Genomic DNA, 27,415 nt, shown 5'->3' with positions numbered 1-27,415 from the left:
AAATGAGACACGAAAAACGAGAAAGTAGAAACATGACACTTAGGGTGTGGTTAAAGAAAAGACGTGTTTTGAAATGGTGAAATATTTTGGAAACCGCAATGTGGCCGGACGTGGTAGCCCATTGTGTGGTGTATAATTTGTGTGCCAATGGGAACCCAGGATGGCAAAACCATTGTGAGGATACTCGGGAGACCGGAACGGCGAAAGAGAGGTTGGGTGTGTGGCTTGGTTATCCGCGGAGAAGAGCCAATGCAAAGTGTGCCAATGGGAACCCGGTGCGGCGGAACCATTGTAAGGATACTCGGGAGACCGGAACGGCGGAACCGAGGTTGGGTGTGTTAAAAAAGATTTTGAAAATGTTGATATGGTTATGAAATGTGAAAAATGGTGACACAGTCTACGAGGAGTCGCGTAGGAGAAACTTGTAAAATCATGGACACCAACATTAGTTGAATAGTGAATGCGGATGTGTCATTGTTAACTATTTGTCGAATATGTATGACCTATGTGCAAAGCATTGAATTTATGATCGTTTGCTCGTAAGTTAAGGGTTAGTGGGTATGGGTTACTCTATTGAGCTTTTGTAGCTTACAATGTTACCTTTTGGTGACCCTGACATATTATATTGGTGGCGACGCCGGTATAATGTGTCAGGCCTCATAGATGAATAGGGTGAGCTGTATACATTGGAGGCCTTCGGAGCCGAGGAGCTTGCTAGGATGGAAGAGAAGGTGGAGCAGTAGTTAGGAACCCTAGTTCCCTCCCTTGTTGGATAAAAGTACTCTTGTAAGACTTTGTGATGTAATAATGAGCAAGACTCACTTTATTTTTGTAATAAAATGTCTTATTAACGTACCCAGAATTGGGGGCGTTACGACTTGGTATCAGAGTTTTAGGTTCAAAACCTCGGCCATGGGTTGAATGGGTAGAACCGTAAGATAGTTTGACCGTTGCATAAACGTGAATTGAGTTTAAGTTTACCGTCCAAAATTGGGTGGAATTCTGACAAAACAATCTTCGGATTGAAGCAAGGTGTTGGAAATTGGCCGTACCACCGAGCTGGGAATTCCCGAACAATTGGATGATGGCTTAAATCAAGGATCGAATGTGGAACTTAGAAACTCGAAAGCATTTTTGGTGTTAGTAAACCTTTATCCTAAAATGTTACTAATTGAGGTTAAACTTTTCCTAGTAGATGAACCAACCAAATCTCTATCAAGCCAATCTGCTAGCTGAAGCTCACCATCTTGCAAGTACCTTAAGGTCAATGACGAACCAACTAGTGGGAGATCCTTACTTTCCCTATGCTTCCCCTACACTCATGACTACTACCAAGAACATGACACCATCATACTTCTCGAAGAGGAGGATGATGCCAAAGCAGTTCTCGTCCTAGTCCAAATAGCACCCCCCAATGATGTGGAATTTCTAATTGAGGAGAACAATGCCAAAGCAGCCCCCGCCCTAGTTCCAATAGCACCCCCCGATAACATGATTGAGGAAGTTGAAGAGGATCCCGAGGAAGAAGATCCCGAAGAAGAAGATCCCGAAGAGTTTCCCGAGGAGGAACCAATGGGCTGGGAATTTGACGATGAGGAAATATTGATCTACAAAGTAGAACCAGCAGAGTGGACCATGCCCAACATCATGGACATAACCGCTGACTCTGGAGATGTACCCCCGCCACCTTTCGAGACTGACATAGGCGCAGTTAGGGTCAAATTCCCAGATATCTTTTAGACTAGTTAGAAAAGCTTAATGGTTGGATCTTTTGTTGTAATCGGAATGTAGTAGGAAGTTTAGGCTAATATAAGCCATCTATGATGTACTCGTTCTATTTAGTAATGAAAGATTTGTATTTTCCTTTTGCATATGATCATTGTTTTTGTGTACTTGTATTTATTTATGTTCAGTCCACTCCTTACACCGTTAAGTCTAATAAATAACTCTCTTATTGTTATAGATGTCAAACCTACCATGAGGAGGATGCCCACCTTTTGCCCCACGAGTTTTGCCCAACTATCGGTCATTGCTAGCACCAGAGTACCCGAGACCAACACCCCCACTAGAGGATGACATGGAGCTCTATGAATTTCCAATCACTTGGGAGATGCCCCTACCAGTCCCAATGCCCAAGAACATTCCACCTACCCAAGTCCCTGTACCACCTATGCAGAACTTCGAGCAACCATTTGGCCCTGCACCACCTGTGCAGAACTTTGAGCAACCATTTGGCTATATTATGTCTGACCTGGAATTGGAGGCTGCAATGATGAACCTCTCCCAGTACTACCTAGAACCACTGGAGGAACCACCCCTCCTAACGATGGATGAAATGCTCACACAAGAACATGAGCGTCTTCTTAGAGAAGAGACCGCTGCCAAGAGGAGCTACAAGATGTGGTTGAGAGAAGTCTTTGGAAACAGTCCGCCCTAGAGTGTCGTGACCATGGAGTAGAATAAAGCTTTGTAAGCCATAAGATCGTGTAGTAAAAGCATGTAGGACCGTTTCAACTTGTACTAGGAATCTTATCTTATAGTAGAACTCTATGCTTATGATTGTAATTTCCTGCTTATTTGTGAAAAGCTTGCTTTTGTTAAGAGAGTACTGTTGCATACTACTTGATAAACTACTTTCGACTTTTGAAAGAAATACCATTTGCAAAAGAAAATTGTTAAGTAGACTAAAACTCCCCCTTTCAATTTTTACTCGTAGATGGTGAACCAACGCAGTGGACTAGGATATGAGAACAGTGAATCCTCTAACCCCAACCCCGACCTAGCTCAAATCATGCAAGCACTCGTAACAGCGTTAAATGCCAACCGCCGAAACCAAAACCGCGATGATGAACCTATGACCCGAACCCGAGAGATGAACGAATTTTGCAAACGCCGACCTCCGACCTTCAACGGAGATACCAACCCCACTATGGTTGAAACATGGCTGAAGGAAGTTAAGGTGATCCTGGACACCCTGAAGATTACCCAAAATGGAGATCGTGTAGCCTTAGCCACATATCAACTGAAGGGAGAAGCCCGTTATTGGTGGGATTTCATGGAGGCAACCCATGCCATAGCCACCATGACATTTGCCAAGTTCGAAGCCCTATTCCTCGACAAGTACTTTCCTACGCCCCTTTGTTTGGCCAAGGAACAAGAGTTCCTAAACCTGAAACAAGGAACGATGACCGTCACTCAATACGCGGCCAAGTTTGAGGAACTGTCCCATTACACCCAAACTGTCGTTGCAATGGAGGACAAGAAGGCGAGAAGGTTTGAGTGGGGGCTGACCACTGCTAGAAGGGCTGTGGTAGCTCAGGCTTTTCCCACCTATTTCGGTGTTGTGAGTTGTGCTCTTCGACTGGAGAGTGAAGAGAATGACTTCAAAACCCGATGGAGGAAGGCGATAGGCAACACCGACGGACCGATCCGAACTCAACATTCCAACAACAACCGCGGACCCTACCCTACCCTACCAAACCCTTCACCCCGTCGCAAAACAACCAACATTGGAAGACTGCTGCACCAGGACGAGGCGAACCGCAGAGGGGCGGTAGAAACATAGCAACAGTCCAGTGCTTCAACTGTCAGGCTATGGGCCACTACAAACGTGAATGCCCCCAACCCCAGAGGGAGAGAACTGGAAGTTTTGGAGGCCAGAAAGCTCAACAACCGAGACAGGCCAGATTTGGGAAGCAAAACCCCAAAGGCCCATCACAATAGCTGAATGGGCAAAATAAGGGGAAATAGCCCATGGGAGCACAGCAGAGTACTGGAGGGCGTACCTTCGCACTACAGTCAGAAGAGCAAGAGCAGGATCCCTCTGTGATCCAAGGTATGCTACTATTATATAGTACCTGCGTGCAAGCATTATTTGATTGGAGCATCGCATTCGTTTATATCTTCTGCCTGCGTAACTGCTGTAGCACTTGAAACAGAACCCCTAGGTACGAGTACGAAAGTCAAATCACCGTTAGGGGGGAGTATAGTTGTTAATCTAGTATGTAGAGGGTGCTAGATAGAATTAGCCAACCTGCGTCTGACCTACGACCTCCGAGTGATCGACATAGCAGATTTCGACGTAATCCTTAGAATGGATTGGCTATCAGCTCACCGAGCGGTCATAGACTGCCATCAGAAGACGGTGACGACTCATACCACTGAAGGGACTCGCTTCTAATTTAAGGGGGATAGACAAACGGCAAGTTCAATGACGAAGAGATCCAGGTGGCAGAATCAACTATTTGGATGGCTAGCTAGTCTCTAAATGGAAGAAATCGATCGAATGGAATTGGGATTACGCACATCGTTTGTGAGTACGCCGATGTTTTCCTTGAAGAACTTTCGGGTTTACCACCTCAAAGAGAGATAGACTTCTCTATAGAACTTCAACCGGGAACAACACCAATCTCCATGGCACCGTATCAAATGGCCCCTGCAGAACTAAAGGAGTTTAAGACCCAATTGCAAGAGCTGTTAGACAAAGGATTCATCCGACCAAGTATATCACCATGGGAAGCGCCTGCATTGTTCGTGAAGAAGAAAGAGGGAACACTTCCGCTGTGTATTGACTATAGGAAGTTAAACCAAGTCAAGGTCAAGAATCGATATCCGTTGCCTAGGATCGATGACTTATTTGATCAATTAAGAGGAGCAACTTGCTTTTCTAAGATTGATCTCCGATCAGGCTACCATAGTTAAGGATTCGGGAGGAGGATATCGCCAAGGTAGCCTTCTGTACCAGATACGGACACTACGAGTTTGTGGTGATGCAGTTTGGACTGACCAACGCTCCAGCAGTATTCATGTGTCTCATGAACAAGATTTTCCAACCCTACTTAGACAAATTTGTAGTGGTGTTTATTGATGACATCTTCATATACTCTGCCAATAGGGAGGAGCACGAGGAACACCTTGGATAGTGCTACAAGTACTCCGAGATAGCCAACTCTATGCCAAGGCAAGCAAATGTGAGTTTTGGCTGGAAGTGGTTAAGTTTTTGGGGCACGTAGTATCCAAGGAAGGAATAGCGGTGGATGAAAGTAAAGTTGAAGCAGTATTGAATTGGAAACAGCCAACCTCGGTATTCGAAATTAGAAGTTTCCTAGGATTGGCAGGATACTATCGAAGGTTTATACCAGACTTCTCAATTCTCGCCAAACCTATGGCAAGATTGACTTAGAAAGGAGTGAAGCTGGATTGGAATGAAGCCTGTGAGAAATCCTTTCAAGAGTTGAAGAAGAAACTGACCAGTGCACCGATACTCATCATTTCCGAGCGGGGTGTAGATTATACGGTTTATTGCGACGCGTCAAGAGATGGCTTGGGATGCGTGCTGATGCAGAATGGAAAAGCTGTGGCCTACGGATCCCGACAACTTCGACCGCATGAGAAGAATTATCCTACTCATGATCTTGATTTGGCTACAGTAGTATTCGCCCTCAAAAGCTGGCATTACTATCTGTGGGGAGAACAATTCGAAGTTTTCACCGACCACAAGAGGCTTAAATATCTATTCAACTCTCAAAAGGAGTTGAACCTGAGATAGCGCTGATGGATGGAATACTTGGAGGACTACAAATTTACGCTCCAGTATCACCTCGGCAAAGCCAATGTGGTAGCTGACGCTCTAAGCCGAAAGGATAGGACATAAAAGGTCAAGACAGCTATTAAGGAATGGGAGGTGGTACACACCCTCAACGAGTTCAACCTGCGACCATCGTCAGAGAACCGGAACGCTCGATTATATGCTCTAGCTGCGAAACCAGCACTTCACCAAGAAATCTTACTAGCCCAAACATTCGAGCAGGATTGCGAGTTCATCCAGTATCGAATTCGAGAAGAAAAGGCGCTACCATGATGGACAATCGAGAAGGATAACAGCCTGAGATTCAAGGGAAAGGTATTCGTACCTAATATTGGAACCCTTCGAGAAGCTGTACTCCGAGAAGCTCACCATTCGAACTTCGCAGTTCACCCTGGCGGTACAAAGATGTATCATGACATGCGAAGAACGTATTGGTGGGAAGGAATGAAAAAAGACGTAGCCCGATTTGTATCTGCCTGCTTGGTGTGTCAACAAGTCAAAGCCGAACATCAGAAACCAGAAGGAGACCTTCAACCTTTACCAATTCCGACCTGGAAGTGGGAGCACATTTCGATGGATTTCATGACAGGACTACCAAGATCGGCAAAGTCCAACACTGCAATATGGGTGATTGTGGATCGACTCACCAAATCTGCGCATTTTCTGCCTGTTAAGATGATGGAGAACATGGAACAGCTGAGCCTACTATACATTCGAGAGATTGTACGTCTACATGGAGTACCTATCTCGATTGTATCTGACAGGGATCCACATTTCTTGTCACACTTTTGGAAAGGATTGCAGAAGGCATTAGGAACGGATGTAAGGCTTAGTACAGCCTTCCACCCACAAACAGATGGACAAACGGAAAGGACTATTCAGACATTGGAAGACATGTTAAGAGTTTGTGCCTTGGATTTTTTCGGAAATTGGGAGCAGCATTTACCATTGTTAGAGTTTGCCTACAACAACAGCTACCAAGCAATTATTGGGATGGCACCGTACGAAGCTCTCCACGGCCGACCCTGTCGATCCCCAGTCTGTTGGATAGATGCTGGAGAAACGGGATTGATTGGACATGACATAGTGCGGGATACCACAGAGAAGGTCAAGACCATCAGGCAAAGGATCCAAACCGCTCAGAGCGGACAGAAGAGTTATGCGGATAAAAGGAGCCGACCTTTATCTTTTGCAGTAGGAGATCATGTATTCCTAAAGATCAAACCGAATAAGGGAGTCATCAAATTTGGGAAGAAGGGAAAACTATCCCCGCGCAACATTGGACCCTTCGACATCGTAGAGAAGATCGGGAAGGTTGCGTATCGTCTAGCCCTGCTGCCACAGCTAGATAAAGTACATAATGTGTTTCACGTTTCAATGCTACGCAAGTACCTTGCCCTACCCACCCATGTTCTTAATTGGGAAGACATCACCATAGAAGAAGACGCGACATATGAGGAAGAACCCATAGAGATTCAGGACTGAAGTGAAAAGGTGATCCGAAACAAGACCATCAAATTGGTACGAGTTTTGTGGAAACACCGAGGAGCTGAAGAGACCACATGGGAAAGGGAGGAAACCATGAAGGTAAATTATCCACACCTGTTAAAATCCGAGCGTGCACCTAATTTCGAGGACGAAATTGTTTAAGGGGGATAGGTTGTAACAAACCCGATTTTTTAGTAAATAAAAATCTCGTTGTTTATTCTAAATTCCTTAATTTCTCTTAGATGGCTTTATAATTTTCTTGTTAATTTTTAGTAATCCGTCATAATTAGATTTGAGACTGCTAAATTATAATAGATTGGCTAGTATAGTTAGATTCTAACCAATTAGTTGGAGAAACCTATCTACCAATCCATTTAGTTACCTTTTAACCATTACCCATTGGACGATAAATGTTAGGGAAATCTTTATCCATTGGACAATAGAAAATCTAGAGTTTCTACCAAAAGTATTTACTAGATTTTGTTAAAATACCCATATATAGTTATATATACACATGCCTAAAGGACATATGATATTATTCTAGTATATATAGTACCTCACCCCTTTTATCCATTGGTCAATAACTACTAGGGGAATTATTACCCAATGGATAATAGAGTTAGTCTTACCAACAAGTACTAGGGTTTATTAAATAAATCATTTCTTAGATTTCCCATGTGATGATATACTTATATATATATATATATATATATATATATATATGTGTGTGTGTGTGTGTGTGTGTGTGTACCTTATAGTTTTAATACCCTAGTTTTCCTAAGTACACTAGTACAATATTATAATATGAACATGTGCCAATTTGGACTATTTTAATAAAGAATTTTGATCTTATAATTTTTTTATTTGATTTGGAAATCTACCTAGAACACTTATATATATAATCAAATCCAAAGTACTAAATCTAGCCATGCAAGCCAAGAACTAGGTAGAAAAGTGCAAGCAAACCCTTGATCTTTCAATCAAAAAGCATGACAAAAATTCAAGATAGGAGAGAGAGAGAGAGATTCGGGTGAAAGGGAGAGAGAGGGCATGCTTGGCCTATAAATAGCAAGCTCATTCAAGCTTAAACTCACACCTTCACTCCTTGCTTCAACTTCTCTCTAGAATTTCTAAGCTTTCCAAGTTTCAAAGTTCAAGTTTCTTGAGCTTTCTTGAAGTTCTTGAGAGCTACCACCAAACCACCTCCAAAAAACCACCCCTAGATCTTTAAAGTAGCCTATTTTAGTTAGCAAAGTTGTTTCTAGGAAGAGAAAATCCATCTCTCTTCCTTTCGAAGCAAACCGGAGCCGTTAACGCTGCCGATTCGCAAAATCGACGACCAATTCTCAAAACCGACCAACCGCCAAGAAGTAAGGTAGAGTCCCATATACGCTATCTCTAAGTATACGTAAAGTCCTTTGTCCACTAAACCCAAGTATAGTGTAGAACCATATGTTGAAATAGGATGTCTTTACTCTTTAGTTCAAAGTATAAGTTGAAGTATTTTTAAGTAGATAAGGTTATCTATCGTTTATTATGTTCCGAATGCATGATGGTAAACCGATTCGTTTATGATTGTATGAACGTGTTGAATAAGGAACTTTTACTTCAATAAATATATGTTGTTTAGAACTTCCCACAAAAGAAAAAAGAACGGTTTCGAAAAATAGAAACTTAATCATTGATAGAAATATTCATATTTTGATCTTTATAATGGTTATGAGTTTGCATACAAGAATTGCTTGTATTACTTGTGGTATAATATTGAGTTGGATGAACTTGTTAGTTTAGTTTCAAGATTTCAATGAATGTTTTATGATGTGAAAAGTCTTACCGCGGAGTCGATGCATGAAAACGAGACACGAAAAACGAGAAAGTAGAAACATGACACTTAGGGTGTGGTTAAAGAAAAGGCGTGTTTTGAAAAGATGAAATATTTTGAAAACCGCAATGTGGCTGGACGTGGTAGCCCATTGTGTGGTGTGTGTTTTGTGTGCCAATGGGAACCCGGGACGGCAGAACCGAGGTTGGGTGTGTGGCTTGGTTTCAATGCAAAGTGTGCCAATGGGAATCTGGTGCGGCGGAACCATTGTGAGGATACTCGGAAGACCGGAACGGCGGAACCGAGGTTGGGTGTGTTAAAAATGATTTTGAAAATGTTGATATGGTTATGAAATGTGAAAAATGGTGACACGGTCTACGAGGAGTCGCGTAGGAGAAACTCAAAAAATCGTGGACACCAACGTTAGTTGAATAGTGAATGCGAATGTGTCATTGTATACTGTTTGTCGAATATGTAGAAACTATGTGCAAAGCATTGAATTTATGATCGTTTGCTCGTAAGTTAAGGGTTAGTGGGTATGGGTTACTCTATTGAGCTTTTGTAGCTCACGGTGTTACCTTTTGGTGACCCTGACATATTATATTGGTGGCAACGCCGGTATAATGTGTCAGGCCTCATAGATGAATAGGGTGAGCTGTATACATTGGAGGCCTTCGGAGCCGAGGAGCTTGCTAGGCTGGAAGAGCAGGCGAAGCAGTAGTTAGGAACCCTAGTTCCCTCCCTTGTTGGATAAAAGTACTCTTGTAAAACTTTGTGATGTAATAATGAGCTAGACTCACTTTATTTTTGTAATAAAATGTCTTATTAACGTACCCTGAATTGGGTGCGTTACGATGACTCTGATGGGGAATCTATATTATTCAAAACTTTGGAACTTACTTTTTTTTTCAAAGAATTGAATAATTTCGAGAGCCAAACTTGAAGGACATTTTCAAAGGGGATTTTCAATATCTTTTGGAAAATAAAACTCTTTTATCTTGTACACTCTGCACCACACAAGCCTCGCTAGTGTGTTCTGGCAATCTTGCCCGGTTCGCCGGCGACAAGCTCTCCAAGGATGCCTAGCAACCCTCGACCACGATGTGCTATCATATTACTCGACCATTCTCTTACAATACACTTGATAATGGGAAGTACATCTTGGCTCTAGTCCGGGGAACCCTACTAAACAAAAATCGGCCTTTTGCACTTGTACATAGCCGTAGAACCTTCCAAATTAGGACAGGACCCCTTTACTTTTACTATGTGTCATATCCTGCTTACATGCTCATCTTATATTGTCATGCCTCATGCACATCATACATTCATCATGCACTCATGCAGGCTAGAGGTTAGGCCCCTGCAAACTAGTAGGCTAATCCGATTTTTATAATAATTCTAGGTTCCACAGTCTTTAAAAGGTTGCTAACACCCGATGAAGAGTCGTGCCCTTTGGGACGCACGTAGCTTAATACTAATTAGTCCTTAAAAAACAAATGAAGACTTAGTTTGTTTTGAGATCTCTTACGCTTCATTGTCTATAAAGGATACACAGTCAAAAGAAACTTTGAGGATCAAGGCAACTTTTTTCTTTGAGTCTAGGAGACTTAAAATCTATGGAGTTTGAAATACCTCCGGTGTTCGCCATGCCCAAACGGCCCCTCTGGTTTGGATCTAGCCTTAGGATGTGCTTGTATCTAGATTTCGGCAACCTCATTGCTTTGTCTCGGATGGTCAAGATAAGGAGATTGGCTCTGATTCCGAAGCATTCGGAATTTAACCTGCCTGACACGACTTACCCGTGGCTGCTAAAACCCTTGGTACAGTCATATCCTAAGTGAAATTTGGAGCTGAGGTAGGTCTTAGAATGTAGACGACACCAACGACATTGCATGGGCATGATTCTTAGGCAGAATTTGAGCTGCCTTTTTGCTTTACTGTCAGTTCTGAAATATTTGTCGCATAAGAATAGGGACTTCACCCAATTGGAACCGTCTGGCTTGAAGGTGGGTTTGCAAAGAGAAGTTTAGTTACCAGTGGTGATATCTGAAATGGTGGGTCAAGGGAATGCAATAGGGGAAATCAGGCAGGCCATGGTTAACCTAGAGGATCAACTCAGGCAGTCAATTACGAACATAGATGGTCAGCTTAAGTCAGCCGTAGCCGATGTCCAAAAGAACATGACCATGATGTTCGAATCAATGCAAGAAATCAGTGACCGCCTACCAGCCAAATCTGCTCCGAGCCTAGAATCATCGCGCGCCGGGGATGCACGCGTTGTTAACCCCCAAGTGGTAGAATTGATTGCGAAAATCAGTAAACTTGAGGAATCTATCCTCAAAATAGAAAGGATGGGGAGGAGTGAAATAGACATGGATCGTTTAAGTCTATTTCCCAATGCAAACTACCTGAGAAGTTCAAAGGGATGGACTTTGCCAAATTCGATGGGACTACTGATCCAAAGACCCACTTGCTAGGGTATGTTGGGTCCCTTTCCATGCGAGGAGTCAAAAAAAATGCAATGGCTCAATTGTTTCATGAGTCACTTACTGGCCCGGCTCTACAATGGTTCCTTTCCTTGGCACCCTCGAAGAAAAAGATGTTGGAGGACATTGGAATGGCTTTTGTGTCCCTATATGACTTCAACGTTGAGCTAAAAATGACCACTCAAGAACTTGAGAACACCAAAATGGGCGAAAATGAGAGTTTCGTTGACTATGTAAAAAGGCGGAGAGCCAAAGCTGCCCAAATGCACAATAAGCCAGACCTAAAAGAGTAGATACGTATCATCACTAAAAACCTGCCCAGTCTTTGCCCCCTACATGGTTCTGTCGCAATCATCTCCCGATTTTGAGACCTTCTATGATTCTGAATTGGCTGTTGAAGATGCACTATGGGATGGTACCCTTGAGAAGAAAGAACCCGCCTTAAAAGACAAGGGAGTACTCCATCTCGGCGATGGCCAAGTCCTTTTAGGAAACAACAATACCTCCCACGTCGGGAACTCCTCAAATGCCAAACCCCTTAAAATAAACCAGATAGCTGATAAACCAACTCGCAACTTCAACCAATTCAGTACACCCCTATCTACACTTTATGAACAGCTTTTCAAAGCCAGTCTCATCAAGCCACTCCTTCCAACTCCTCTAACCCAAAAGCTTCTAGCCTACCACGACCCAAATGCCTTCTATGCCTTTCACCAAATGCCCAGCAATGTTATCGATAAATGTCACCGTCTCCATCACAAAATTCAAGACCTTATCGATAGCTAAACCATCCTTCCGCCACCAAAAGACTCAAGCACCTTGTCATACCACCACATTAACGACATCAATACTAGCTCCACTATATTTGACCCCACTCATTATATCATCTCTGCTCATCTACCCAAACCAATTGTACCCATTCCCGATGAATCCAGTATTTCAGTATTGGAATTTGAACCAACGAAAGAGCAAACAGAACTTAAAGAGTTGAGGAAGGCTGTGGAGGAAATGGGCCAAAAAATGGATAGGCAAATGATTCAAATAGGGGCTTTAACACAAAAGATGGATAGTCTCCTCGCCTTCATAGACTCGGATCCAAAGCGAAATGCTGAGGAAGACATGGATGAAGGGCGTTCACCTCCAAAGATGAAGCTCTCCGAAATGTTCCATGACCTAGCCGAAGCAAGTGAGGCCTGCAACACAAGCAAAGATTCCATTAAGGGCACCCCCAGTACCATAATGAGCCCTCAACTTAATCGAAGCGCCAAATTGAGAACCTCTTCCCGCTTTTCCGCACCCCAATCCCTGGTTTATGGGGAGCTCCTCAAAGCTGGCCTCATCAAGGCACTCCATCCAGCTCCTCTACCTCAAAAGCTTTTAACATCCCATAACCCAAGTACCTTCTGCATCTTCCATCAAATGCCTGGCCATAACACAAACGACTGCATCCGCCTTCGCCATGCTATCCAAGACCTGATTGACAACAAGGTCACTAAGGCGCCTCCTCAACTGAAGCCAGACCCCGTGCCCAAGTGCAATCCTTGCATCAATGCGGCCAAAGAGGAGTTAAATGTCAAGAGCCATGCAACTATCCGACTTTCCACAAGTTTTGGAAATTTCGAAGTTTCGAGTCAAGTTTTCATCATTGTTGTGTCACTTTGTACTTCGAGTCTTTCATGTTTTCGCTTTTGTGTTTGTATGTTTTCAAATTCATGATTGTTGTCAAGAAAAAAAAGAAAAATCAGAACAGAGAGTCAGTATCGAAATCTTGAACTACGTTGTGACCTGATTCCTTTACGGGATATGTAGGCAGCCTCACCCTGAGGACCAATCACGAGCATTCGATTCAATCCCAAGATTCAGTCATAGTCTTTCAAGTCAATCCCTGCTAGTTTGGCCACTATCTTTCAAGTGTCGCATATTTGTATCAAAATCATCATAATAAACTCAGGTATTTGTTATTATCCCTGGCCCAACTCGGAATTGTTTTCCGCCATCACTTGATAATCATGTTAATCACTTCAAAACACGAGAAGATTTTTGATTGAACCCTTCACCCCATGTAAGAAGAACAATTTCAAGGGACCGCTCCCCGATGCCATTCCAATGAACAATGCCTTAACTCTGAAAAAAAAAGAGAAAAGAACGAAAGCTCGCTAGGTCAAAATCTCAAAATCTGACCTTGGCAAAAGTTAGAGCATGCAAACAAAAGCCTCTCAATGAGCATCTAGGATTCAGTTGTTAGGTTGTGCAATCTAAAATGAAGAAAGGCCATCGTTTCTTTCATCCTACGTATAAAAATATATCCTTTGATAGCCTCTTTGAGCCACAATCAAATTCTTTGAAAAAGAAGCCCAGCTAGCCAGCTATCCCCCGCATCAGGGTGAAATGGAAAATAAAAGTGCCAGATGAAACATAGAAATTCAAATCATCAAATGGGTGAAAGTGCCAAACACATCGAAATTCAAAGCATCAACAGGATGAAAGTGCTAAACACACTGAAAGGCATTGAAGGTATAAGAAAGCAAATGAAAAATGAAAAAAAGGCACCTACAATTCAAAGATAGCTGCTAGCTTTGAAAACCCAGAAGAAAGTGAATTTTTTATTTTTTTTAAGCCTAATATCCTTTCTTTTTCAAGCCCAAACCATGGCCCGCATTATAACCCAAAAAGTCCTTTTCGGATTGGAAAGCACAACTTGATAGCAAGAATCCCAAGTGTTACGTTAAGGGGCATCAATACATCGAGGCATTGCGCGAAACCCACATCAATCAAGGCGAAAACCCAAATGGGGACATGGGTCATCATTAGCAACTTGGTTCATGATAAAAACTCTTGTGTTTTGATCAATTGATGGAGTAAAACAAATTTCGAAAGGAAAAATATATCACAAAAACTTGGTTTGTCATAAATTATGGGACATGAATCCTGTTTTCTTCAAAGAGTCAAACTCTCCGCCCAATCAAAGGCACTATTCAAAAGTCGCTTCATTCATAAATGGACTTTCCCTCCTTCGTATATTTGAGTCAACACAGTCCTGTCAAAATCCACCCCCTTTGCTAAAAGGTTGAACCAATCATCTTAGTCTTGTCAATCCTAAACTCGTGAATGAGAAAAGCTTGTTAGGCTGTAATCATAGCCTGGACTGCGCTTGGTCAACTGCTTGTCAAAACCATCAAGATTGGGGGTCGTTATTCACTGGGGTACATCGGCTCAATGCTGTCTACCAGGGAAAGAAAATCCAAGACACAAACCCCGGCCAAAGGCAAACCCTTGCTCAAATTCGGCACGGAATCCAACCTAAATTCGAAGTTCCTGATAATACCGGTCCACTAACCAAAGACAGTAAAGCAAATAAGGTGCTCAGACACATCCCTTGTTTTTCAAAGAATATCATCATCGTTGTCATTCTGTGTGATAAGCGCATCTTGAATGATTGTTCAAGAGTCAATTCCAAGATCAATCCACGATCTTTTAAATTTGTAGCTTCTCTCAAGCTATGGTATAACCAACCTAGAAGCCTTTTAGTCTCTCGAGCTGTGGTTCGACCTCTGGGGCTGCACTCTGTTTAGCACTTCGTCCTCCGGGACTGCACTTTGTCTAGCACTTCGTCCTCCGGGACTCGCACTCTATCTACACTTCGTCCTCTGGGACTGCACTTTGTCCTCTAGGACTGCACTTTGTCGCGCACTTTGTCCTCTGGGACTTCACTTTGGCTAGCACTTCGTCCTCTGGGACTCGCACTCTATTTGCACTTCATCCTCTAAGACTCACTTTTGTCATACTTGTATTAATTTTACATGCCCACGTGACATGAAATATCAACTTGCATCATCATTCATGTATTGTCTCAATCGAACGTCAAATTCAAGCTCTTCAAGTTCAAGCCACTTTCAATAATTCAAGCTCTTCAAAATTCAAATTATTCAATTTCAAGTCTCTTCCAAAATTCAAGCTTTTCAAAATTCAAAATCTTCAAGTTATTCAAACTCAAGTCTCTTTCAAAACTCAAGTTTCTTTCAAAATTCAAGCTCTCAAAAATTCATATTATTCAATTTCAAGTTTCTTCCAAAATTCAAGCCCCACTCAAAATTCAAGCTATTCAATTTCAAGTCTCTTTCAAAATTCAAGCTATTCAAATTCAAATCTCTTCCAAAATTCAAGCTTTTCAAAATTCAAATTCAAGTCTCTTTCAAAATTCAAGCTATTCAAATTCAAGGTGAACCTATTTCCAAAATTCAAGTCAAATTCAAGAAAATTAAAGCTTTTCAAATAAATAAATAAATCAAGTCTCTTCGCCGTCCGAGCATCTCGTCCTCTGGGACTCATCGCATTTTCATCCTTCGGGACTCATCACATTTTCATCCTCTGGGACTCGTCTCATTTTAGTCCCCTGAGGACTTGTCTCAACTTTAGTCCCATGAGGACTCGTCTCAATTTTAAGTCCCCTGAGGACTCATCTCAATTTTAAGTCTCCTGAGGACTCGTCTCAATTTTAGTCCCCCGGGGACTCGTCTCAATTTTAGTCTCCTGCGGACTCGTCTCAATTTTAGTTCCCCAAGGACTCGTCTCAATTTTAGTCTCCCGAGGACTTGTCTCAATATTAGTCCCCCAATGACTCGTCTCGCTTTAGCCTTTCAACAACTCACCCCAAAGGGATCTCGTGACACACAAGCACTATAAGCACTCAATCTTCTCAAGTTTACTATTTAATTCGTCCTTCGGGACTCGCTTTGCTTGCATTGTCCCAATTGAACTACGTTGGTCTGATCCCTACGACGGGGTACGTAGGCAGCTCCATGAGCACGACCACATTTATTGCATTCTTGCATTTAACTTAAAGACTTTGGAGCGATGGATTGGGATGTCTAATCTTTAACGTCACTTATACCAAGCAATGGTACCTAAGTTTCGTTAAAAAGGGACTACTATAGACACCCCAATCTGGGCCTCTGAATAATCTTTAAGTTCCCCGATGATGAAATAAGGTTCCTTTGCTACTCCTTCTCTAAACCTTAAGAAAACCCCTTTTCTAAACATGTAGGGTGGCACCCGGTTCAATTGTAAAGACAGAAACGCGTTTTCTTGGTCAAAAATAACTTTTTCCATATCACATTGAGGGTAAAATGGGCACACATTTTAATGTATAAAACATCTTTGAGTGAAACCAAGTGGTTAGAAAGAGGATTGGACAAGCTTTCCAACGCTTCAAACCGTGCTCAAATCCGAGTTCGGGAGTGTCCAGGGTGCCCCCGCGAAGTTTGGTGTATTGTGCTGTCACACATAATCGCACGGCATTTCAAAGCGCCACGCAGCATTTCAGAAACGCAGCACGGCATTTCAGAAAATTTCAAAAAATTGCTCCACCGCACAAGATTTCAATACAATGCCCGACCTTTTGAAATTTGAAACACCGTCAGGAGGAGCGTCTGACAGATTCCCTTGCGTGTCAGCAGACTGTTTAGAGCACGTTTTTTACGTTTTTCGCCTTTGGGTGCACTCCAAGCATATTTTTGCCTATAAATACACCCCTCCTCTTAGAGAAAATGGACTCCCCTTGATTTTCTCCCTACAACCCCTTACACCCATTACACCCATATACATCTCTTTCTCTTTCTACATCAACCCACAAGCTGGGCTATTACAAAATCAGTCTCAAACTGATTTTTCTCTCTTTCTCTCTCTACACTCATTTGCTCACAAGTCTCTCAAAACTCAATCCAAATCAACCTCCACTCTTCCACTTTCAAGCACATCCAAGCCTCAATCAAAAAGGTATAAATAAATTCCTTGGGCTAAACTACGTTTTGGCCTTGACGGGAGCTCACCAGGGCCCTTCCCAATCCTTCTATATTGGGTTTGGGCCTCAAATGAGTTTTATATTCAAAAAGCACAAAAAAATAGTTTCTGTACTGGATACGCTACATCGTGCGGTGCTTTAGAACATCGCACGGCGTAGCGTATTGCACTGCGCGTTATTTTTAATACTGTTCATTATTACTTTTTTTCTTTTTTTTTTCTTTTCCTACTTCGGCTAATGTTGTTTAAAGATCGTGCGGGTACATTCCAGAATCAAGTTTCATGTTAAATGTCATTTTTTTATTTATTAAATCTTTCAATATTTCAAAAAGCTTTTAACATTGTTTTACATGATAAGATGAACAAAAGGGTCTCGTAAATCATTTTTCAGAGATTCGGAAAATATAAAAAACTATTTTGCAGACCTATGGTTTGTTTTGCCATGTAAAAGCGAATTGATTCTGAAATGTGTAGACAGGTACATCGCATGACATTTGAGTCACACCGTGCGACGTATCCGAGTCGCCGTGCGGCGTTTCACATGATATTGGCAAATTGTTGTAATGCTGTTATTTCACTTTCTGTACATTGCTCATCCATTTCATACTATAGTGGCTCGGATAAATGGGGCTCTGTACCGACTCCAGAGACATATTACCGAGGGCTCCGTACCGACCCCGAGGACATATTATCGAGGGCTTCGTACCGACCCTGGAGACATACCACCTAAGGCTCCGTACCGACCCCGGAGACATACCACCGAGGGCTCCATACTGACCCTGGAGACATATTACCGAGGGCTCCGTAACGACCCCGAGGACATAGCACCTAAGGCTCCGTACCGACCTCGGAGACATACCACCGAGGGCTCCATACCGACCCCGGAGACATATTATCGAGGGCACTCGAGGGCTCTATACCGACCCTCGACACACAGCACCGAGGGCTCCTGAGCAAGCCTCCTGCGCCTAATGAGACACATCATCGAGAAGAATCCTTATCCGGTGCGTCATCTATGATGTCACCCGAGGCGGTTACCCGAGCGTGACCTCCACGCGCTAGCTAGGAGGCCAAGCAAACAAAGATCTATAAATACAAAGGGACTCTAACCAAAAGAGGTAGGTGTTTCTACCCTAACCCCATACCTAAACCTCTCTCCTTACATCTAACTTGATCGTCGGAGGGTCACTGGGCTTCCACAACCCTAGTGACTTGTTGTAGGTCCAGCAGCGGAGGCGTGGAGCAAACGGAGGAAGGAACCAGAATCCTCTCACGATCAAGATCCCGACAATTGGCGGAAAACGCCGACTTGATTGTCTAAAGCATGAAATAATACTGTTTATTGCATTGTTCATGTTCTTCCCGAGGTCTATATTCTTCCCGAGGCCTATCTCCTTCCCGAGGCTGTCGACGCTCTTCCCGTCACAGCCACCAACCCTAGTGACTTGTTGAAGGTTGAGCGGAGGACGCACAGAGCTGTAAGGAAGGAGCCAGGAGCAGAGCCCGAGCCGACTGATCCAAATCCGAACCCCGACAATTGGCGATTCTACTGGGGATTAGTCGTTCTCTCTGATGTTCGCTCCTCCCCTTCAACAACTCTCACCTCGCTTATAGGCGTTCTTTACAACGGAAATGTCAAGATCCGAGAACCAAAAATCAGCGACACAATGAGAGGAATGGGCGAAGATCAAGTGGCTCTTCCACCTGTCTTCCAACTCTTGCTCCGGCAGGGGCTAGGACCATCCGTTGCACAACAACGTACGCATCCGCCAAAAGAATCCATGGCCTAGGCAGTCCGTAAAAAGACCGCCTTGCCCCTTTGAGGGAAATGGTTCTTTGGGAGAAAACGGGCTAGCACAGAAGGCGTTCACCGTGCCTCGAACAGCAATCAAACCAGGATTCAAGGCAGAAGTTAGCTTTTCGATACCTTTGCTTGTGTGTTACGAAAATGGATCGAACTAGGTGGTGTGGCTTGGAAGACGAGTGTAGGGGAATGGCTTGAGTAAGGAAGTGGGAGGAGTGTTTGAAAGTAGTATTGTCTTTCTTTCTTGATTTTTTTTGTAACCCTTTGAAAGATGAACAATGGGGGGTATTTATAGGACAAGAGAGGGTGTGAGGTGGGTGAAGGACTCGGCCTAGTGACCAACCAACAAGGCTGGCTAGCCCTCCTTGGTGGAGGAAGTGGCCAACAAGGTGAGGGGAGTGGTTGTGAGGGTGGTGCAACCCATGCACCTGCAAACGCTGTTCAGCCCACGAAAACGGGGTTCCCAGGTCAGTACCCCCCTGATCATCACAAAATCCAGCTGGAAAAGATGAAAACGACAGGAGTTAACCATCGCGCGAGGGATTGGGTTCATCGCGCAATGGTCAACAGTCAAGGTTTGACTTTGACCAACACCTGGCAAGTAGAGCATCGCGCGAGGGACTCGATGGGTCGCGCGATGGTCAACCCCTGAGGTCAAGGTTTTGACTTACGTTTTTTTTTTTTGGGTTCAAGATGGATTTCGCCTACTCCAAGCTCAAGCCACTTCACACTCAATACGGTTTTGACCTGATTCATCATCGGGGAAACAAGAAGCCGAAAAAGAAAGTAAATCAATTGGGAAACCAGATTGGGGTGTCTACAGGTGTTACCTTTGGTGACCCTGACATATTATATTGGTGGCGACGCTGGTATAATGTGTCAAACCTTATAGATGAATAGGGTGAACTCTACACTTTGGAGGCCTCTGGAGCTGAAGAGCTGGCTAGGATGGAGGAGCGGGCAGAGCTGTAATTAGGAACCCTAGTTTCCCTCCCTTTTGTAATGAAAGTACTCTTATGGAGGTTGTGATGTTATAATGAGCCAGACTCTATATTTAGTTTTCAATGGAAATTGTCTATTTAACGTTCCCAAAATTTGGGGCGTTACACAGAGCCATTGGCCAAAATTACGAAACTTATGGTTGAAAGGTTTGTCTGGAAAAGTATTATCACGAGGTTTGGGGTCCCCTACTCATTGATCACTGATAACGAGGCACAGTTCCAAAAGAAGTTCAAAGCTTTGTGTTCCCAGTATAGGATAAGAAACTATTATTCCACCCCAGCCTACCCTCAGAGTAATGGACAGGCAGAAGCATCTAACAAGACTATTCTTGATGGGATAAAGAAGAGGTTACACAAGAAAAAGGGCAAGTGGCCCGACGAACTACCACTGGTCCTATAGGTGCACCGAACAACGCCAAGAAGGTCTATGGGAAAGACCCCCTATTCGTTGGCATATGGGACAGAGGCTGTTATACCACTCGAGGTTGGTTTGCCAACCAATAGGACCACTTTGGTTGAGAGTCGGGGCAATGACAGAGCCCTAGAGATTGAGTTGGACCTTGCTGAGGAACGAAGAGACCGAGCTATGGTGCATTCGGCCTCTTCTCAGGAGCAGCTCATGAAGAGCTACAACAAACATATTCACCCACGAGAGTTCGGTGTTGGAGACCTGGTGCTGCTAAAGGTGCTCAGCAACACCAAGGTGAAGAACGAGGGCAAGTTGGGGGCCAACTGGGAAGGCCCATATCAGGTGACTAAGATCGTGGGCATAAGGGCTCATCAGTTGGTAGACCTGGACGGGAACCCGGTGCCAAGGCCTTGGAATGTCCACAATTTGAGGAAGTTCTTTGTTTAAAAGACTTCAATTTATCTTCATTATGTTTTCATTCTATTTTAGGGTGCATACAATGATTGTGTCGGAGTTATGAATAAAATTCCCTTTTTTTATATATATATATTTTGTAGTTGCAAGGGGTACGTGTAACGCCCCCATGAGTTTCGAATTATGAATACAAATTCTTCTTTAGATGTGAGCTTATGGGATTTTTAGAAATTTTTGCTTCCCAATTCTTTTATTTCTTATGTGTGTACGAATACGAAGCAGGAAATTTGTGTGCTCCTTCTCCCTTCGTATTGGCAAGGAATGGGCACATATAACCTGGAGTGCGCGTACGAAAAAACGCTATGTTAAGTATGAGAAACTTAGGTGCATACGAATATATGCACAAACTCTCTAAGTCTGAATAACTTAGGGGCGTATGAGCAAATGCATTGTCTAAGTACAAAAAAACTTAGGAATTTGTCCAAGTACGAAAAAACTTGAGGTGCATACGTGAACATACATAGATTATCTAAGTACGAAAAAACTTAGGAATTTGTCTAGGTATAGAAAACTTGGGGTGCATAAGCGAATATGCACAGATTAGCTGAGTACGAAATACTTAGGAAATTGTCCAAATACGAAAACACTTGGGGTGCACAAAAGAACATGCTCGCACTTACTTAGCTGTACACGAATAGACGGCTATGCAATACATGTTCTAAAAGTGTTTCCTAGTATGATAAACCCAGATTTGTGCAAGAATAACTAGAGCATATGGGGTAATGCTTAAAATGAGCAGCTAGTGCAAACTAGATAAGCAACGACCACGAAGGGCCACCAAAACAAGTTAAGGCCACGAAGGGCCGAGCAACATAAGCCTGGCCATGTAAGGCCACAAAACCAAAGTTGTTATGCCTCGAAGGGCGGAATACCTGTGTTAGCAAATATTTTGAAATGTACTGGTGCCACGCAGGGCCAAATCTACAATCACACAAGACTTGCGAACTGTTTTAAGGATTAAAGTGTTTGTTCGGAAGGATGAGTCAGAATACTTACTAATCCAACGTAAGGTTCTGAACCACGGGAGGAGTTGTGTCAGGAACCTCGAAACCAATTTCAGTGCCAGAACCGCAGCCGACCACATTCTCATCCAGATTAATGGCCTCATTGGTTGCTTCTTGAACAAGTGAATGGTTAATAGGGGCATCGAGAGATTCGGTGGGATTACTGTCATCAGCATCAGCAAAGTCCTCAATTTGGCTCTCGACATCATCATCTTGATGCTCCTCAAGTGCATGAGTTGACAGAGGCCGACTGCTCGGCAAATCATTCTCGACCCACAGGGGGGAGTCATCTGCAACCCCAGATTTCGTTAGGCACGTGGCCCAGATTTGGTTTTGAATGGCCTGCATCTGATCTACGTAACTAGCCATAGGAGAATCAAACCCCTTCTGGTACCCTTTGTCATAAGAAGCCTTTTTGGCATCATTGATCCTAGACAATGCCTGGCTAAGACTATCCTCCGCAGTCTCAAGATTCACCTTCATTTCTTCCACATCCAACTTAGCCTTCTCTCTCTCTCTCTCTCTCTCTCTCTCTCTCTCTCTCGTCTGGTGATCGATTGCAGCTGCCAAGTGTTGTTCCTCAAAAGTCTGTTACGCTCGGGCTCAATTTCCTGCACCTTTTGGCCCAATGCCACCATCTTCTGGATAAACTGGCAAGCGCCGAGTATGTTGAAAATAAGGATTAGTTGAAGTACTTAAGAAGTGGTAATTTGACTAAGAAGAAAGAAATGTACCTTAATGCCACTAACTAAACCGATGGATACTAACTAATTAGACATAGACCCAGTCTCCTTCTGCATGTCCATAGGTAGTAGTAGGCCTTGGGCAAGAGCTAGTGCAGTTTTCGAAGAACTAGCACTGTCCCTGACGTGAACGGGCCGATCACCCCTGATAAGCTTAGGAGCTCAAGTCTTGGGAAGAACTTGGGTGGTCGGTGAAGGAGGCTGTTGAACAGATGCTACGGCCTGAATGGAGACATCCAGTGAGCCCTCATTTCTAGGGTGTTTGTTTCGATGAGCATCGCCGGCTTCGAGATCGGTATTGAACCCTGGAAGAGAAGGAGTGGTTCGGGTAGAACCCCCCCGGTATGACGAGGCGACGGCAGGGCACACCCAGTTGATGCCGTCCAACCTGTAGTACCCCCTCGTCGAGTAGAGACGGTGACGAGGGAACTCAAATCCATTGGTTGGCGAATCATAATACCTGAACTTGAGGGCAAGGGAGAATATCCTGACGAAGTTGATTGGCTGGTATACGATCTGGGACGTGCTATTCGGCCTGACATTGAGAAGCCCTTCTAATGATCAAACGAGGGAGAGGAATGCCTTCAGAGATAGGTATTTCACCTGGCTGCCTGGTAATTGTCACTCCAGCACGAGATCTCTGAATTCTTGACTAGGGAGCAGACGAGGTTGAAGCATCACTGGTGGTTGGAGTGCTGAGTCTTTTATCGATGAATCCTTTGTAGGCGGGATTATAACGCAACAAAACGTCTGCGTTGCGACCCCGACCAGCTGTCGAAGTGCCCGGCTCTCCTGTGTACGAAAGGACCCTTATAATATCCGTTGTTCGGATGTAACTGGGTTCCCTTCGAGGCTTGGTGTTAGCATTGGTCACTGCATAAAGAAAGCATGTCACGAATCAAAAATGAAGCAGTAAGGTGCAATAAGCATAAGAGAAAAATACGTGAGCAAATCAGAAGCATAAGTGGGTGACCCCATTTATGGGGACAATGGAAGCCCACCACCTGACCGTCTTCCCCCAATGGCTCGAAGCCTCCGGTGACGTAGAGGAAGTCAATCTCGTGATCACGAGCAGAGTCTGGCAGGCTTAGCACATATCGCTTATCGGCTTTCCTAACCTTGAAGTAATAGGTGTTGTACTCGGGGTTTAGCACGATGCTATACCACCATTGGATGTCCCATATGCCTAACTGGGATCCTAAAATTTTATTCAAAACTACAACCCCCATTATCAACCTAAACACGTTGGTGAAAACTTGCATGGGTGTAAGTCGATACCAATTTAGGACATGACGAAGTAGTGGGTGAAGGGGGAAACGAACTCCGCCCTCCACAATGGCAACAATAGGGACGAGCATTCTATCCCACGAATCGGTTTCCCCATCAGCACCTAGGAGGGCGAGTTTGAGCCCTACGTTGTTAGGAACACCGTACTCCGATCTAAAGGCTGCCATGGCTTCAGGGGTTTCACAAAGTTTCCTAAACTTGCTAGGTTTGAGGGCTTCATCGTCCTCATTAGCCATGGGTAATGATAAAGCAACAAGGTAAGATAGAATGAAATCGAAAAGGGGGTGTTGATCGAAACCCTTGATGGGCGAACTTGAGATCGAAATCCCAGATTGAAATGGTAAGAATAGTAAGAATGAGAAGCTTACGAGGTCAATACAGCGGTGTTCGGAAGCACAATCTTGTTGCAGATGGTGGTGAACAGTGGAGGAGTGAGAGAACTTCGCTTGAGTTCGATGAGAGAGAAAGTGAGGATTTGGAAGAAGATGGTGAAAACCCTTATGAACCCTTACGGGGTAATAAATGGGGGGACGTAGATGAAACGTCACCCTCTCACGCCGTTAAAGAAAAAGGTAACGGAAAGAGAAATAGACCAAACACCGTTTGGCTGGGACGTCAGTTCGAATTAAATGCAAGACGTATGTGGACTTTGCTGTGAGAAGGCATGATAATGGAGACGCCAAAGCATTAATGAACACTGACTCCATGACTGTCTGGGAGCCAAAGAGATGGCTCAAGACTCATTTGAAGCTCTACCCGTTGTCCCTGAATAGTGACAGTGGGCAAAGCTGGGGAGCAATTGTAGGGAGGTACTCCCGAACAAATACAATTATTACCCAAACACGTGGTAAATAAAATAGGTCACACCGCTGATGAGGACGGTGGTCAGCAATAAAGATAGAGACACGAGAAGTCACTAGAGGAAACAATCTGTTCAGCAATGAGATGGCCGAACAAAGGAGGAATGCTCGAGAATGCTACCTTATGAGATAAAGCGGTGGGGATATTCTAGAAGGTTCCAATACAGTGGTACTCCGAAAAGGATTAGGGTCCCATGAATAAAGGGTCTGCGTGAGTCTCCTAATGAAAGAAGGGTGTTCGGCCCATTGTGGGAAGGAGTCCTAAAAGGACTAAGGAGTGAATAGATAAAGGAATGGGAATCCGGACTATCCTGGGTTTCCTATGCGAGATAAGAAACCTAGGGCAATAAGGATGCTTGGCTAGCAAACAAACGCTTATCTATAAATATGAGGTAAACCTAGAGGCAAAAGGTACGCAATACATTGCATTCACAGTATTTTCCTACTGATACTAGTGTTTTCATCTAAGTACGAGAGACTAACTTAGGCATCGGAGGGCCTTTGCCGACGAGAGGCAAAGGTGCGCTCACCCTTATCTGTTTTGTAGATTAGGGTTCTCGTGAAAGACACGGGTTCCGGTACAAAGTGCATGAGTAGCCATTACGCTCATCGCGCTCTTGTTAGCACCATTCGATTTTGTCCACCCACAAAGTCACCTTCTACTTTCCTACTCGCTTTCAAAGACAATTTGGGGCCGATCAAGCCAAGGTGCTAGGCAATCCTGAGTATGCTACTTCTAAGACCCATGATGCCAACCTCTATCGCAATGTTCTCCGTCTATGGCCGAATTGGGTGACACAAAATATCACTAAGGACTTTCCTGATGTGGGCAGCGTGCCCTTAAAAGGATTCCGTTCCTTTTAAAGCCGGATCGAGGGAGCACTAAGTGGGACGAGCGCTCGTAATTTAGAGAGTCGCCACTTGGGTTTGAAGGTCCGACACCTAAGGAACTGAATTCAAAACGCTTTCTACGCTGTTTTTTCTTTGAAAAAGTGAAAGCACCAGTCCGTCATAACCATATTTGGGTTTGGGAGCCAGGTTACTAGAGGAGAAGTGTTTTAAGGCACCCCTTTCGCCCAATCCGAAGATTGGTCTCTACTTAGGCATTTTGTGAAAATTATTGTGATTCTTCTTTTATTAATCAATTTTTAGCCAATTAGGGCGGGGGAATAGTTTAATGGGGATTAAAGCTGTAACAGTTTGCAAGATGTGATCGAAATAGTATGGATGGATGAAACAATAAACAATAAAATAGAATAAAACCCAACACAGTGAAGAAAGATTAAAACAATGCAGTTATTTGGAATTTGGCGTAAACAACAACCAACTTGCATGCATGGATCTACGTACATGCAAGTCAATCTGCATGCGCCAAACCCATACACACGCGTGTGTGTTGATCTTTCTCCAACAGGTTTGATTTTATCCCCATCTGGACTCTGGAATGACCAGTGCTCACCCAGGAGGAAGCCAGGCAGTTCATATGCACATAACATAATTAATGGTTACAAACAGAATGAATAAAATTGAAATACAATCCCTAAACATTGGAAGTATTAAAACAGAGGCCAAAAGGCTACCTACTCATGTAAAACCAGTCATTGGAAATGAGTCGACCGGCGCACGCATATAAGGGACAGGTGCGCGCCTGTTCTGACTGGACTTCCAGTAATTGGCCTTGCATAGTTGGGCTATGAGACATGATTAGAAGCCACCCATGGGTATTCCAAAGCAAAAGAAAAGCATGCTAAGCTAAACTTAACATTTTTTTACACATAAAACTGCAATTAAATTTTATCATGCATCAAGGTGATTTATAACATAATAAAAACATAAAATGACCAAAACCCCTGTCCCCATGAGAGTCAGCGCGCGCTACCCATGACAGGCACGTACATCAGATCCACGCGCACAGGTGATATCATCACACGATTTTTGTAAGCTTGCTAGCTTTTGGACCAGGAGTGGTATTGATTACCAGCCTTGGCCCTACCAGCCCCATCAGGGATCAAAACAGAAAACAGTAAGGTTTTATACCTTTGCTTGAGTATTTGAAAATTGATTTGAACTTTGATGTTTGATGGTTGAAAATGGAAAGAAAGGATGTTTGAGTAGTAGTGAGGAATGTGAATTTGTATGGAAAGGTCTAGAGCTTGTATGCTTAACTTTTTCTCTTTGAATTTTTGTAACCCTTTGAAATGGAAGACCAAAGGGGGTGTATATAGGAGGATTGAGTGGGTGGAGAACAAGGTGAAGACACTAGCCAACAATGCTGGTTGGCCTTGCTTGGTGGAGGAGGCTTCCCAAAAGGTGATAGGAGTGGTTGTGAGGGGGAGCACCTCGCCAAAACACTATTCAGGCCACAAAATTAGAGCACTATGGGTGTAATAGACCCTTGATGATCACAAAATCCGGCTGGCAAAAAGGTGAAAGTGATAGGTTTAGACTAGCGCGCGCATGATACAAATAAAAGCACACGTGTGCCACCTACCACCGCGCTGGTCAACAGTTAAAGACTATTGACCACCACCTAACAAGTTGACTGACGCGCGTGGAAGCCAGAGCAACGCACGCTGGTCAAACCTAGGGCTAGGGTTTTGACTTAGGATTTTGGGGTTCAAAAGGTTCAAAAAGGGGTTATAAACACTCCA

At 43.7% G+C, this 27,415-nt stretch overlaps 2 protein-coding genes across 2 annotated transcripts; both read left to right on the top strand.

Moving 5' to 3' along the window:
• The first annotated feature begins 2,716 nt into the window (after positions 1-2,716).
• LOC131299657 (uncharacterized) lies at positions 2,717-3,565 on the top strand. Its single transcript, XM_058325239.1, has 2 exons — positions 2,717-2,999; positions 3,078-3,565. The coding sequence occupies exons 1-2, from the start codon at positions 2,717-2,719 to the stop codon at positions 3,563-3,565; spliced, it is 771 nt and encodes a 256-aa protein (XP_058181222.1).
• Positions 3,566-3,753: 188 nt separating this feature from the next.
• Positions 3,754-5,548, top strand: LOC131299656 (uncharacterized). The gene is made up of 6 exons (XM_058325238.1): positions 3,754-3,835; positions 4,340-4,596; positions 4,688-4,799; positions 4,895-4,930; positions 5,013-5,083; positions 5,183-5,548. Exons 1-6 carry the CDS (start codon positions 3,754-3,756, stop codon positions 5,546-5,548), a joined length of 924 nt encoding a protein of 307 aa, XP_058181221.1.
• Positions 5,549-27,415: the final 21,867 nt, after the last annotated feature.

This window comes from Rhododendron vialii, chromosome 9a, assembly GCF_030253575.1.
Source record: "Rhododendron vialii isolate Sample 1 chromosome 9a, ASM3025357v1".
Lineage (NCBI taxonomy): Eukaryota > Viridiplantae > Streptophyta > Magnoliopsida > Ericales > Ericaceae > Rhododendron > Rhododendron vialii.
This window is presented reverse-complemented; position numbering and strand designations above follow the sequence as displayed.

Excerpts from the sequence above, each read along its gene's own strand:
- LOC131299656 (XM_058325238.1), top strand. The coding sequence starts at position 3,754 with ATGGGAGCACAGCAGAGTACTGGAGGGCGTACCTTCGCACTACAGTCA. Across the intron at positions 4,597-4,687 it reads GGAAGTTAAACCAAGTCAAG|GCTACCATAGTTAAGGATTC; the intron begins GTCAAGAATCGA and ends ATCTCCGATCAG. Across the intron at positions 4,800-4,894 it reads GACTGACCAACGCTCCAGCA|GGAGGAGCACGAGGAACACC; the intron begins GTATTCATGTGT and ends CTCTGCCAATAG.
- LOC131299657 (XM_058325239.1), top strand. The coding sequence starts at position 2,717 with ATGGTGAACCAACGCAGTGGACTAGGATATGAGAACAGTGAATCCTCT. Across the intron at positions 3,000-3,077 it reads GATTACCCAAAATGGAGATC|CCACCATGACATTTGCCAAG; the intron begins GTGTAGCCTTAG and ends CCCATGCCATAG.